Source organism: Spermophilus citellus, assembly GCF_964194105.1.
Source record: "Spermophilus citellus genome assembly, chromosome: 13".
NCBI lineage: Eukaryota > Metazoa > Chordata > Mammalia > Rodentia > Sciuridae > Spermophilus > Spermophilus citellus.
The window spans coordinates 14,067,733-14,082,671 of NC_138193.1; the positions used below are offsets into that span (position 1 = coordinate 14,067,733).

Sequence of the window (14,939 nt, forward strand, 5' to 3'; positions counted from 1 at the left end):
GTCCAGATGCTCGTGAGCTTGTGTGCTATGTGGGGGTTTCCACCACCCTGGGCCACTGCTGGCCCCAAGGGCAGGGCTGGGATGGTCCACCTCCACAGCTGCAGGGGCCTGGCTCCTGGTGTGTCTGGACACTGTCATGGTGAATTCCTGCTGAGAGTCAGGACAGATGTTACAGCAGAACCCAGGAGAGCCTGTGTCATATCCAGCCCCAGCCTGCTCACCACCTCTCTCCCCAACCAGGAAGTTCTAAGAGAGCAAAGTGCCATGTAATGAAGTGCCACATGATCCAGTGGCCAGCCCCTTCCTGCAGAGCTCTGCTGGGAGCTGGCTTGGAGGGAATGGTGTGGGCTCAGACCAAGCCTGGCCTCTTCTCTCCCTCCAAGGACCAGCTCTGGGGTGGTCCCATTCCTGGGGTGAGGCTCATGGTACAGAAGAGAAAGGACAGGAATGAGAATGTGCCAGGAGCACAGGTTCCTTGGGAAGCAGGAGGCCCCAGGAGTGCCACCCGAGGGCCGGCCTTTGCACACAGTGACTGCACCCTGGAAGAACCAGGGCCACATTAACCTTCCTGATTCTGATTGGACTCCACCTCCTACACCCTGGGACGACAGGGAAGAGCAGGAGAGAGACCAGAGGATCAGGGCAGGGCAGAAGTTTCCCTTCCCTTCAGGTTATTAAGATGCAGGACTGGGTTCCCTCATCTGCAGATCCAGAAGTCTTATCTGCACACCCACTCTGTGCCAGACTCAGGGAAATTGAGTCATCTTGCTTGAACTTAGAAATGACTGATGCATAAACCAGAAATGTCAGTTTATTCACAAGTCAAAACCCAACTGCCAAGTCACGGGCACAAGGCCTATTCCTTCACGGGCACCTCTCCACATGGAATTGACTTAGGAGAGGAGGTTGCACCAGGCACCCCATCTGTGTAGCACATGCCCTCAGGCCTGGCTGGATACCTGAGTGTCCACTGTGATCCCCGCAGGCCATGTACGTCCCTGGACTGGCTTGGTGCCCCAGTGCCATTCTCACCCCTCAGAAGTGTATGTACACCCCCCTTCTCTATATGTTTTTCATATTTGTTGATCAGACTGAAATTTATCTGAGATAGGAAGCCATTCCCTAGACACCCCTACTGAAGGAAGGCATGCCCCAGGCTTCCCCTCCAAGTGTGCAGACTTCTGTTGGCTTCACTCCTAGGGTACCAGGGCCCAGATGCTGGGGTTCCTCCTTCTGGGCTTCTGTGCACTGACCACAGACACTGCCAATCTTGGAGCCCAAGGATGAGCCCTGTGGACTCCAGGTTTTCAGAAATGGGATTGTGTTTGAGAAGGGGAGGGGTCCAGCGATCAAGACAAGGATCCCTTCACCTTAGAAACTCGATGGCTCAGTCTGTTCATTGAGAACATCTCTGTACTTGGTGTGGGGACTGAGGATGTGGGCTCAGAGTCAAGTCACCTGGGCTCAGATCCTAGCGTTGTCTCTACAGCTGTGAGCGAGTAACTCAGCCCCTCTGGGCTTCGGTTACACCCTGATGTGTAGAGTGGTATTTACTTCATGGGGCTGTTGGAAATATTAAACTAAATGATCCTCGAAGTTCCTTGCTGCAGCACCTGACTCATAGTGTTTAATAAAAAACTGTATCACTATTAATCAGTACAAAAATCTTAGTTCTCAGAATCGAAGTAGACCATGTAGATCTTGTTCCTTAAGAGGAAGAAGAAAAAGGAAGATGAAGCATCTTAGTCTCAGTGCACAAGGTCTTAACACCAGGAGGAAGCATCAAGGATTTGAAAAGAAAATCCAAATTGATTCTGAAACTTTCATTGGTATTCCAAAGTGATTGCTTTCAGGAAATGATGCCCAGGTTCAAGGTCAGATGAAGAATGTTTGGGTGTATAAAATAAAGGGAGAAGATTAATAAGAACTAGTTCAATGGCAGCATTTAGAAAGTCCAGAATAGGGCTGGGGATGTGGCTCAAGCGGTAGCACGCTCGCCTGGCATGCGTGCGGCCCGGGTTCGATCCTCAGCACCACATACCAACAAAGATGTTGTGTCCGCCGAGAACTGGAAGATAAATGTTGAAAAATTCTCTCTCTCACTCTCCTCTCTCACTCTCTCTTTAAAAAAAAAAAAATTTTAAAAAAAGTCCAGAATATTCTAGAATAGAGCAATCCCTCTATATCAAGGAGAATAATATGGATACATAATGAGTCCAAGGATAAGAAAGGTCTTATCAGCACCAGCCAGGGAAACGGAGATGGTACCTTCAATAGCCTGCTGCCCTCCAGCAGGGTCTCCCGGGGGTGGGAGAGGAAGTTGAGGAGCCCATCTGTCTTGGGTGACCCAGCCAGATCCTGCCTTCAGATACTTCTGAAAGGAAGAGCTCAGGGAAGAGGAGACGAGGCTCAGCCTGTTAAAGCTCAGACCTCGGGTCACCCCACATGACAACACACTCAGAGTTGAGCCATTTTTATTAGGAACAAATGGGGGGAAAGCCTTCTGGCATTCGCGTCCGCTTGTCACCTGAGGACTGGAGAAAACCATGTTTGAAATGAAAATGTGAAGCGGTCCCCAGTGGTTTCTAGTGGCATGGAACGGTTACAATGATGAATTGTTATTTTTCTGTAATACCCATTTTTATCTTGCCCTAGAAATAGCAGTTCTGAAGCCTGGTGGTGTCTGACCCCTAAGGGCGCACAGGTTCCTAGGCAAAAGAGAGAGAGAGAGAGAGAGAGAGAAACTAAGCACTTTTATTAAATAATGGCAGCCAGCCTTTCCCAACTCTGTCTAGAACAGTCTCTTGCTTTTCTTGCCCTCAGAGCTGGTGAGGAGTTCTCATAATGGAGCAGGAAGACACTTTTTCTTAATAAAGTGCCTAATAATTTAAAATGTTCACATTAAGAGCAGGTTTTGATCATATTAGAACATGGACAGGTAGGGATTTCTGCCTACTGAGGATTAATCTCACATTCCTCTTAAGGATGTTTGTGGGGTTTATTTTTGTTTGTTTGTTTGTTTGTTTGTTTGTACGTACCAGGGATTGAACTCAGAGGCACTTGACCACTGAGCCACATCCCCAGACCTATTTTACATTTTATTTAGAGACAGTGTCTCACTGAGTTGCTTAGCACCTCACTTTTGCTGAGGCTGGTTTTGAACTCATGATCCTCCTACCTCAGCCTCCTGAGCTGCTGGGATTACAGGTGTATGCCACCCTCCATCCCCAACCCCTGGCAATGTTTGTGTTTTGAAAGGAGACTTTGTTAACTGCAAGCATGATCACATGCATTACTAACATTTCAGTTCCTTGTTTGATCCCACAGTGCTTGTTCAGTACTCTTTACGGAATCAGTGTGTCCCTTCCAACTGCAGATGGGGTTATTCTTTATATAATTGCATTCACCTGGCTTTCACTTTGGCATTTGTGCCCTACATTATGTGAGCTCAGAAACATTCAATACCAGGACTTCAACAGGAGGTGCTCTGTGAGTCTGGGTACTTGTGTTCAACTACCGAAATCCCCCGAGTCCCGAGTCCTCCCAACCAGGCCTCAATGGTCCTACAGTTTGCAAGTCAGCCCACTCTTTGGATAGTGGGTTTCTGCTGCTGGAGGTGGGGGTAGGGAACCAGAGGGACCAGTTGACAGTGGCGATGTGTACCCTCCCTTCCCACTGGCCCCCATCTGCTGGTAGGACAAGCTTTAGCCAGTGTGACCCCACACTGGTGGCCTGAGGGAGGGGGAGTGCTGTGGGTACCACTTTCCCTGACACTGACCTCTTCCATTGTCCAGCCCCCATTAAATATGTAACCAATAGAGCTGCCAGAAGGTCTAGGGAGCCCAGAATGGGCAGAGAGAATTCACTGCCAAATCGAGGCAGACCCAGAATCTTAGCAGCCCCAGCATTGGGAAGAGAAGGCAAATCCTGGCTCTGCTTTCTCTATCCCAGTCATGTGACTGAATTCCGACCTCTGAGCACTTCCTGTGAGTGAAAGGTGCCTCTGGGGGTTGGGGTTTCCTTCTCAAAGCTTCACTTCTCCCCTTGACCCTGGAGGTGAACTTCAGATCTGCTGGACCTCAGGACTCCCAGGTGCTGCTTTCTAAGAAGGGCCATGGCTGAACCCTCCCCAGGACGGAGACCCCGAGGACCCTAACCAAGCTCAGGAGCTGGTTGCAGAAGACAGCTGTCCTTAGAACTGTGACTCGCTGTCCTTTGACGGGGGTGACAGTGTCTGAGGCAGTTTTATCACAAATGACCCAAGGACCATTGCATCGGGAAGAAGAAGAAACAAAAAAAAACAACAAAAAAAGGCAAAGTCTGACTCCTGGAGGTCATTTGTTTTGTGGAGTCCCCTTAAGAACAGAGTTTAAACCTCTGGGATTGGACAGAGGCTGATGAGATGTCACTTATCTGTTGGGCCTGGTGTCCTGGTGGGCTGAAATGATCCCAGCAGTTCTTATCTACAAGTGCTTGCTCTGCACCCAAACCACGTCCAGTGCTTGGTTCTTGTAATTTGTTTCATCTCCATAACAACCCCACAGCGTCCACGAGGCACCTGAAAGGCTGGCTACGGTGCCTGGGATCACACAGGTGCATAGGACAGAAGCAAGATTGCAATCCCAAAGGTCTGCTGCTCTCTGCCTATGTGCAGGGCCCATATTCATGCTGGGTCTAACTCTTCCAGCTCAGAATTGCTGGGAAAAAAAAAAAAAGCAAGAGAAACACGCCCCCACATACACATTATATATATATTTTTTCCTTTATTTTCATGTGATTGAAAAACTGTAGTTTGCATGATGAATTGCAGAGGTGGGATCCTATTTCCATGCTGGATTGACATCTTCTGACACCTATTTAAAAACCAAGTTAGACTAATACCCACATTGATGGGCAAAAATGACAAAAAAACAAAAATGAATTCACACTGAGTAACTGTAGTCTGTGAGTTTTCCATTGCCACTAGTGTTCAGAGTAAAACCTACACTGTGAGTACAAACAGAAATGGAGGCACTTTTGTCTTATCATAGTAATTCTAAATAAGATTTTGTATTTTTAAAACTTAGCCTATACCACATATTGTAAAGTTAAACACATTGGCAATAAACATAATTTAAATTTAGGTTTAAGGGACAACATGTTCTAATCTCAAAAACATTTAGCAAATAACCTTTGAGTTCACATGAGCCACCCACACAAAAACCAAAATGAACTACAGAAAAAAAAAAAAAACAGAAAAAGCAACTGTCTGTTGACAACCAGATTTTCTTTCAGCTCTTGAGTTTTTCATCTATAAATAATCTGTATGTTTCGCATCTGACCATTTTCTTAAACGGCGCCTCCTGGCATGTTCTCACTTTAGAGTGTCTAAAATACAAGAATTAAATGTGTAAATCATGGAAACTATTAAGTTTTTGGAGGGGAGCTCTTTAAGACACATGCTTTTTAGATACCAAAAGTGTCAAAATGAGGCATTAAGATGATGTATTCTTTCTTTAGTGCATCTGTTTATCTTTTGTGAAATCTCAAGCTTGATAAATCACCAGAGATAAAAACATCATTTTTAACTTATCATAGATCCCAAATGCCAGGAGGAAAAACAGCACTGTGTCCTCTCTCTCATGAATTTACCTCTCTCCCTGCCTATGACTTATGAGATTTTATTTGCAGAGAAAACATAATGTTCTATTAACTTGAAAATGATGGCTTTTCCCCAGAAACGTGAGAACCAGGGAGGGAGAATAAAAGCAGTATTCATCCTCAGATCTAATCACCCAACAAGTTTCACTGTCTGCTTCAAGTGGCATAGAGTGTTACATGGGGAAGATCACAAGATAACTAAGGGTGAGGTTTTCACCAGTAGCTCATCTTCATCCACTGACACTTAGAAGCCCTGCTCTGCATATCAAAGTGGGTATCGAAAACTTGACGGGGAAATTTTACTTAATACCAGCGTAAATAGAAATTGGTGAAGCTAGCTCAATTCCTTGACCCTGTCCCCAGAAGTCACTCAGAAATTCTCAAGTAGCAGCCTGGATAATCAAGAAATTCCCATAAATTTTCTAATTATAAATGAAAATTCTTCTGTGCAGCTAGAGGACTTATTGTAGAGATGGTTCCTAAATGGTTCTTACTGTGAACTGGAGGATTGCAGATCATGAATCAAATGAATCCGTTAGTCTACAACACAGAACATGGCAGAGCATTCCAGAATGTTCCAACCTGCTATTTCCCAGTATGTAAACAGTTTCCTGATGCAATGATTGAATATCAGAGTTTCTTGCCTTGTTCATATTTTATGATTTTTCAGTCTTCAACTTAGAGCAAATCAAACTTCATGTAAACCTTCTTCAGGTCGTGGGCATACAGTGGAATTTTTATGGTAATGGTTGCTGATGAAGCTGATTTAAGGAAACACTCAGCTCTGTCGTAAGCCTCAGAGATGCCCAAAGTCCCGGCTGTACAGGACCAGTGGCTGCCATGAGCAGCTGACCTCCATTTCTTCTGCTCTTTCCACTCATAAGAATCATGTAAGCCACACTGGTCCTGAAGAATGGCCTTGAGGGACTGCCTCAGGTGTGGGACCGAAATGGCAGACGTCCTGAGAAGTTGAAACTCGCTCCATTCTCCATCTCCAATGGCCCTATGAGGACTGAGACCACAGAGATGCTCCACCCGGATGCGGCATCTGCTCAGCTGGCCCGCAGAGGCAGTACTGGCATGGAGCACCCTTTCTTTGCTCCCGTGTCTACCCAACCCCATCCAACATCCACTTCTTGAAGGTCTATCGTGGGCTGGGGACTCTGTTAAGTTCTAGTCTTAAAAGAGCCAGGAAGAAACAGCCCCTGCTTCCCAGAGGCATTGGTCAGAACTAGAACAAGAGCTGCCCGAGGCCAGGTACCCTGGGAGAACAGGAAAGAGATGCAAGTCAGACCAGGTATGGGGTGCATGTGGCTTCCCATGGGGTCAGGAAGGAAGTGTTGGAGAAGAGGCCAGGGGAGAATACTGAGGGAACAAGCCTGGCAAAGTGGGTGGTCATGGGCATGTCAAATGCCTTTGAGGCCTGGCCTCTACTGGGTGGCCATGGGAAGCTGGGAATTGTCCTTACTGAGCAGGGTCCACCTGCACACCCAGGCATCCTGGAGGAAACTGTCCTGGCACTAGGAGATATGTGCTTTGGGGAAAGGGACCAAGATGTCAGCAAGTAGGCATGACCAAGAGGTCAAGGGACAAGGATTTAGTGGCAATGGGGACCAAAAGGAGAGTTTGCTTCAAAGAAGCAAGAGCACCATGCTGGAGGAGGCTGCCTTGGGAACTGGGCGGAGAGCCTGCAGAAACAGCTACAGATGAGGGCTCCTCTGCCAGAGGGGCCCCGCCCGCACCCACAGGCTCCAGGCAGAGGAGTGGTCAGAGAGGGAGGGCCATGCACAGCTCGGCTGCTCTCCGGAACTGAGAGCATGAGCTGGTGACAGAATAGGCTGAAGATGGAGAAGCCAGCAGTGGCCCTCACCCTCATCACACCTATAGGTCCCTGAGGGTCACCTCCACCCCTTCACCCAATCCCAGTGGGCAGGATACTGGAGCCACCATGACTGCTGGTTGCCAAAATGTCAGAGGCCCCATTGACCCTTTGCTTTGAAAACAAAACAAAGTTTTCCCTGAAAAATGAAACCCCTCCCTCCCCCTCTCCCTCCCTCCCTCCCTCCCTCACCATTTCCCTTATGTTGTGAAGAGGTAGGCGGGGGACTTCAGAGGCCTGGGGCCGCAGCTCTGCCACTGAACTGAGAGCACTGCTGTCACACACAGGTGACAGGAGGGGGCTGAGCGATGGGGGCCATGCTGCTACCTTGTGCTCCAGAATCAGTGGAGATAGGACTTGCCAACCAAGGGCCGCCTGGTGAGGACACAGGGAGGCCCCTGCCGCTAGAGAGGGCCACCTGGCCCCAGGTACCCAGTCATGCCCCCTCCAGTTGGGACTGTCCTCTGGGGTAGCTTCAGCCTCCATTTCTACCATCCTGAGAGGGGCTGCCTCCCTCTGCAGCTGGCTGAAGTGAGACCCCAGTCTGCACCTGGATGCAGGCTTCACGGGCCTGGCTCCCCCTCCCTGGGGAAGCAGGGTCTGGGTCCCCAGGGGGAGCTGGCTGGCTGTAGCGCCAGGTCTTCCTTCTCCCACAGGAGCTGCCCTCCATGCGGGGCCAAGGACAGGGACACAAAACAGTTTGAAGATATGAAGGCAGCTGGCTCTGGGCTGCCTGGACGTGGGTGGCTTCATCCACCCCCAGGACAGCTTTGAATTTCTAACTCAGGTTCCGCATGCCTTAGGACCTCTGCAGCCCGGGGAGCAGCGTCCACCTCCGCCTGGCCCCTTCTTTTTGCAGCTTTGTCCCACACCGAGTAAATTCTTCAGTTTGGACACCAAGCTCTTCCCTGGCCAACCGGGTCACCCCTTGACATGGCTGAGCATCAGCAGCAGCACATTGCCCACAAGAGGCCTCTGCTGTTGGGACCGGGAAGGCATGGCGTTGGGGTACCTAGGGGAACGCGGTTCAGGCTCCAGTGGCCCTCCAGGCAGCCCATGGAGAAGGCTGCAGCTGGAGAAAGGCCAAGAGAGAGAGAGCCTAAGAGAGAGACAGCCTAAGAGAGAATCCCTGTTCCCAGGCCCTGGCACAGGGATCGAGAAAGAAGCCAAGAGAACATTGTGAGATTGGATTTCGGAGCAGGTGTGGTTCACGTGCCAGGGTCAGGTGTGCCTCCTAACTTAGCCGTGGATGTCCAGTCTCCCCAGCAATATTCAAGCAGAAAACAGCGGATGATGGCCTTGTCCATGTGGGTTGTCGTGTCTGTCCCCCTGATTTGCAGCAAGGAGTCACAATGACATCTACTCCTGACATCCACTTCCCTGTCAGGCACGTCCTGCTGGGCAAGGTCCTGCCTTCCCTGCAAAAATGGCAAAGACAGAGACGGCTGGGGGGAGCTGATGTCCCCGCTGCAGCGCATGGCCATATGCTTTTTCTCCCACGGGACCACTCTTCACTTGCATTAGGTCATTTTCCCCTAGGTTCCCCACCCCCACCCTCTAGGCCACTCGTTCTGTAAAGGACTATTCTCTCTGTGGGCTCACCTTCTCCCTCCACAAAGGTGGGAGGCTCCACCAAGGAGGATGTGGTTCTGCTCACCAGGTGAAGGCTCGCGGCCCGCTGCTGATCTGAGCAGCCTGGGGACCCCAGGGGCCATGGGTGCCAAGGAAGCACGTCGGCCTGCAGTCTCTTAGGGAAAACTGCCCCTGACAGACCTGAGCTGTGGGTGCTTACCCTGAGGCCCATCTCATTCTTACTGGGCACCCAGCCTCTTCAGGTGGAGGGACATGGGTACCACAGATGCTGACCTCTAAGTGAAGGGAAGCGACTGAGAGATGCGTTGCTCCCCCTCTGCTCCCAGGGTGGCTGGTGTCCTCTGTGTAGAAGGTCCCAGGTGCTTGTCTCCTGAAGTTCAGCCACCCCGTGAGGGAACCTCTGTGGTGTGGCCCTGGGTTCCCACCAAGGCACCTCAGTTCAGCTTCACAGGTGGGGTCTTGGCTCTGGGCATGGGGGACATGCCACTGGTGGAATGGGGTTTGAGCCAAGGCGCAGGCCTGTCTTCTGAGCGCTCTCCTGAGCCAAGGCCAGCACATCCATCTAGCACCAAAGACTGATCCCGAAAGAGAAACCCAGTCTCCCGTGTGGCACTGCAGGGCGTGGACCAGGGAAGAGAGGGTGATGGGAAGAGTGGGAGGAGCTTCCTCGAGGCACAGCAGGAGGTGCTGGTGTGACATTGTGCCCTGCACTGTTCTCTTATGCCCAGCCCTCCCTCTGTCCCCACCCCAACCCTAGAGGCTAGCACTTTCTCTACAAGTGACCGAGGACCTTGAGGCCCAGCGAGGGCACAGGAGCCTTCTGTTGGTTCTGAGCACACTTTGGTTAGGTAAGAGCAGGTGTTTGTACATGGAAGAAATAATCAACATGAGAGTCGATGGGTCGCACCCGGGTGTCATGACGGAAACAGTCTGGAGAATTGGGTTCTATAGGTAACATTGGATAGTGCTCTTCTGATGAAAATCCATTATTGCTGATATAATCCTCTTTAAAACATCTGCGACTGTGAATGTGACATCTAGACATCCTTGAGGGCCAAGACAGTGGACTCAGAGCACCCCTGGGTCCTGAGGCAGTGTAGCTCTGCCTGCCCTCAGGGGTCTGTGAGGTCCAATGGACCTGGGGTGGGCGAGGGCTATGTGAGACTGCTTGGGCGGCCTGAGGGGTTCAGTGCAGGGCTGCGCTTTGCAAGAGCTGGGGCTGTTGCCAGCAGAGTGGCAGAGAAGGGCCTGCTGGGTGAGCACGGCTTTGAGGCTGGCAATCGGAGGCTAATCCAGACAGGTTAATTCGTAAAAAACTCTTGTCCCTGTCCAAAGAAACAGGCTGAAACCTGAGGGGGCAGAGCAATCATGGGGGCATTCAAGAGCAGGGATGAGAGTCTGTATTTGGTCACTTATTTAGACGCCAATTAAAAACTGGTGCTCAGGACACCAGTTGGACTTCGGTGAAAGCTGGGTCCCACCAACAGGGAGAAGGGAAGGGTGGTTTTATGTAAATGGTCTTGATTCATAGGTCTAGGGCTCTGCTGGCCCATTTCAATGGATCACTAAAACATCTGTTTGTGAACCTTCCTGGGCCTCCCTCCTCATTCTGCTTGGGAGGCTGGTGGGGGAAAGATGGCAGATACATCTGGGGGGGGGGGTGTTGTGGGATTTGCTGAAGTCAATACGGGTCCCTGTTGTGTTGGAGTGTTGGAGCCATGGACATTGGGCTGGAAGGTGGAGTTAGAAAGCTCAGCACTGCCAGGTTTTCCAAGGCGGGGGAGCCCTCCCCGTGGAGGACTTGGGATAGGGTTCCATCTCTGGGGGACAGAATGGCCAGGCTGTGGCTAAACCCAGGAGCTCTGGCTATTTGGGGTGGAGCTTTGGCAAGTGGGGGTGGAGCTTGGCGGCTGGTCTGTGGCCTTGTGCTCTGATGGACTCATCCCAGCCAGGCAGAGAAGTCGCTGCGTGTGGGCCCTGACCCATGCAGGGCAGGCAGGAGTTCCACCATGTCACGAGGAAGGGCAGAAGCAGCCTGCCTTCATGTCCGTCAGGACCATGAACTCTCCTCCAGGCCAGCCCTGATCCTTGTCTGCAGGAGGGTCATTCACTGTCTTTTCTCCCCGTGCAGTGACCTTGGAGCAGTTCTCCCAGGCAGTGAGGAGCTGCCCAGACCCACAGGACCAGGCTCTGTTAATGAAGGTAGGTTACCAGATGAAGTACTGATTTCCTTAAAGCCTCTAGCATTTGTGTCGCCCCGAGGAGGGTTCTGTTTTCACAAGCGGGAGTAAATTTATCATCTCTGAGTTTTGTGCTCCGTGGGGATACTCTTGTCATCTGCGGGTGGGAGGACTGCTGGTTAATGAGCACAACTGAGTGCAGACGTGACAGGAGAGTGGGTGTCACCTATGAGCAGGGAAGCTGTTGAATTCTCCAGAGGGCCCCATTGGTCTATTTAAACTCATCTGACAGTCTTGATTCTTTTAGCAGATTTATGAGGCTTGGCCAAATTCCATGTCTCCCTCTGTATTTTTTTAATTAAGACAAAGGATTCCCTCCATTCCCAGTCTGCCACCTCCTTGCTATTAGATGCTTCATGTTAGCCATTGGGATGGGCCTCTCCAGCCAGAGCTCCCTTGCCCGCGAGCGCAAGACAGATTTCTTCCCTTCTCAGTGACAACTATTTTATTCCTTCCAAATGACAGGAGCAGAGGTGTGGATGCTACCTATGCTTGGGCATGCAAGTGGCCTGCATGAGTTTCATCATTGCTTTGTCTTTGAAAGCAGTGTAGACCTGCCCTCCCAGTGTAGAGCTGTTAGGCACCTGTTTTCACCCAGAAACTGGGCACCCATGTCTCCATGAGGTCACTTCCATTTCACACCATCAGGAAACTGTGTGCACCAGGAATTGCATTTCTTCACCCAAACACCAGTTTCTTTGCCAGGTGTCCTCTGACTTTAGAAATGAGTGGAAAAAATAAGGTGTCACCATAAGGGATTTTCAATTCATTTGCCTAAGATGTGATATTTTTGGTCTGTTTTTTTTTCTTTTCTTTTTTTAAGCTTTCAGTGATGCTAATTTCATAATCAAGAGGGGCTGTGGGTCCCAAGCTCTGGGTTCCTCCAGGAGACCCACGTCATAGCATGCCCACTTGGCAGTCCTGGGTGTCCGACACAGGAGCTGGCGTGGCAGAGATTCGGCATGTGGGCATTTCTTGCTGTTCTGAGGTGTCCCACACCAGGCTCTCCATGCCCTGCCCTGTGCTCCTTCCTTCCCCTCTTTCCAGCCACTCGTGTTCAAGGCGATGGGAACACAGGCCTTTGGCTCTTTCTTCCCATCCTGTCTAGCATTTCTTCTGCTCCTTGCTCCTTCGTGCTTTGTCCTTGCTCTGCTCTTTCTGTTCATTGAGTCCCAATTTCAGAAGGTGAAACTCCTGTGCCTGGCTTGGTACTACCGTGAGCCCCACCTGAATGTTACGTGGGCATCTCAGAGGTGGCATGGGGCAGAGAGCAGAACCCACAGCCTGGCTCAGGAGCTCACCCTGGACGTGCCTCTAATTGTCCTTGTGGTTACACTACTTGGGATGCTGCAGCTCCCTGAGTGTCTTCTCATCTAGAGGGAATGGGTACAAGCATATGCCACCCAAGGGCCCTTCTTCCTCTCACAATGTCTTGCCCTCCTGCCCCTCATGCTGCCCTGTGCACTTGTTTAGAGACTAAGCTAGGGCTTGGGAGAAGAAGTTAAGGTGGCCTGGGACGTCTGGGATGTACATGACATACAGTAGCCTGTGTCTTCCCCGTGGGTTTCTGCAGACCGTGGGACCACAGTCATCAGGATGATGTCTTCCGGTGTTTTCACAGTATTTGCAGATATTTGAACAGGCATCATCAAAGAAGTTTCACTGAGCAAAATGTGTGCTCAGTTCATATAGACCGAAACCAGCTTGTGCTTTTTTTCAGGAGATTGAGGTTTTTTTCATGTCACCTTTGGGAGGCCACCACGTGGGTGGGACAGTGGTGTGCAGGATTTTTGTAGATGTATGTGAGAGCACTGGAGCGACAGTAGGCCGTTCTGACCGCAGTCACCTGCTGTCCACTGTGCTGGCTCCAGTGCACTTTGCAGACTTTCTGTAATAAGTTTAAGATCTAACTCAACCTCACGAGAACCTGTTGGCAGGAAAAACAATGCTGGGCCAAATATGGTATTTTTTTAAATTATATTTTGCATACATATTGTCACATCTCCGTGTGGTCAGGTAATAGCCTCGGGTGGCCGTGAACCATGCAAAGCTTATTAGTCACACCCTGTTCTGAGGGTCCTGCCGGATGGACTCCCAGAGTACCTGCTGCTCTGGGACTCAGCTTCCCCATCTTCCAAGCAGAGGTCAAGTCTATGACTGTCTTGAGGTTTTTCCTACCACTGCATCCTGGGAAGGGACTAGGGAAGAGGTCCTGCAGGGCAAGCCTGGTATCACTAGGGTTGCCTTCCTACAAGACTTAACTATTATTTGAACCATAGAAAATACTTTCATTCCACAAGTTACTGACTGGGTCCAATTCACTTTTATCCCCATCCTTTCCTGTTTCTTCCCTCATTCTTATGGTCCTTATGCCAATCAGTCTGTTTGGCCCCTGGGACAGGTTTCCATGTCCTGGCAAACATGCTAATCCTCAGCTCCACCCACCACTCCCGGTGGCTGCAGGTCTCACCCATGGTCCAGCCACATCCAGGTGTGCTCAGTACATATACACCCCACTGGAGCCATTTAGCACCCTGTCCCGCTTCCTAGGGCTCCTGTCCCCCACCTCGGATTTGTGGGGTGGCCCACAGCACCTCCCGGTCCTGGTCTGCTGCGCCAGATCCACATGTGCATCTGTCCCCTGAGCACCTTTCAAAGCCATCCCTCTTCTTCCATCCCAGAAAGAGCCCCTGGACTTGATCCCCTGGGGCAAGTTCCAGGCTCCACTCAGCCAGGACTGAGCACAGGTCACTTGTATCTCCCTCAGCCTTGTGCACTCTTCTGATACAAAGAGAAGGCATGTAGAAGACATGAAGGCTAAAGACCCTCCCAGCTCCACATCCTGAAAATACATGGCTGGGAGCTGCCCGTAACCTGTGACTCTCCGTGTGCTACAGAATCGACCTCGCCACCTCTGCCTGTTTTCTGTCTTCTTCAGGCTCTGCCAGGTGAACTGGGAGCCTCAGTCCTACATGCCACTTTCTGGGTTCATTTATGGCCCTGACTATCTCTCCTTTGGAAAGAATTATTGAAGAATTTATCCAAGCAGGTATACTTCTGTGAGTAGAAGGGACTGTCACTAAAAATTCAGCTTGGGTGGCAGGCTTAGGCCAGACTGACCCAGGCAAGCAGGGGGATTGGGGTCAACCCCTTTTTGGGTCAAGTCCAGAATCCCTCCCTCCATCATCTGGCCCTACTTTGCCTCTCAGGCTTCTCTCCCAGCACTGGGTCCAAACCCCCCACCCCAACTCCCATCAGGGTCATTTCCTCCTCATTACACCTTCTTTGTAAGTTGGCAGTGAGCAGGGAGACGGACCTCTCAGTGCCAACCTGCCTCTGGACTCCCGTTCTCTAAACTGAGCATGAATGATGGCATCTCCTCCTTTTGTCCTTGCACATCTGGGAGTTTCTGGCAGCAGCTGTTTGCGATCTGAGTAGGAGACAGCAGAAGGAGCGAGGCCCTCAGTTGTCCCACCATTATCATTATCAGAGGTCTTCATGGCCAGGCCTCCCTGCCTCCCTGGGTCAAGCTGGAGAAGTGAGCAGGATGCCTGGGGACAGTGGCCCTTCCTGGTAAATGCTGCTCC

General features: G+C 50.7%; 1 protein-coding gene across 2 annotated transcripts in view; it reads left to right on the forward strand.

Moving 5' to 3' along the window:
- The window catches only part of ACOXL (acyl-CoA oxidase like), a gene marked incomplete at its 5' end in the record, with an annotated part of 295,548 nt that overhangs the window by 237,985 nt on the left and 42,624 nt on the right, over positions 1-14,939 (forward strand). For both annotated transcript variants that reach the window (XM_081265193.1, XM_081265194.1), the window contains one exon: positions 11,244-11,314. In XM_081265193.1, the coding sequence (XP_081121319.1) occupies positions 11,244-11,314 (71 nt within the window). The remainder of the gene's footprint in view (positions 1-11,243; positions 11,315-14,939) is intronic.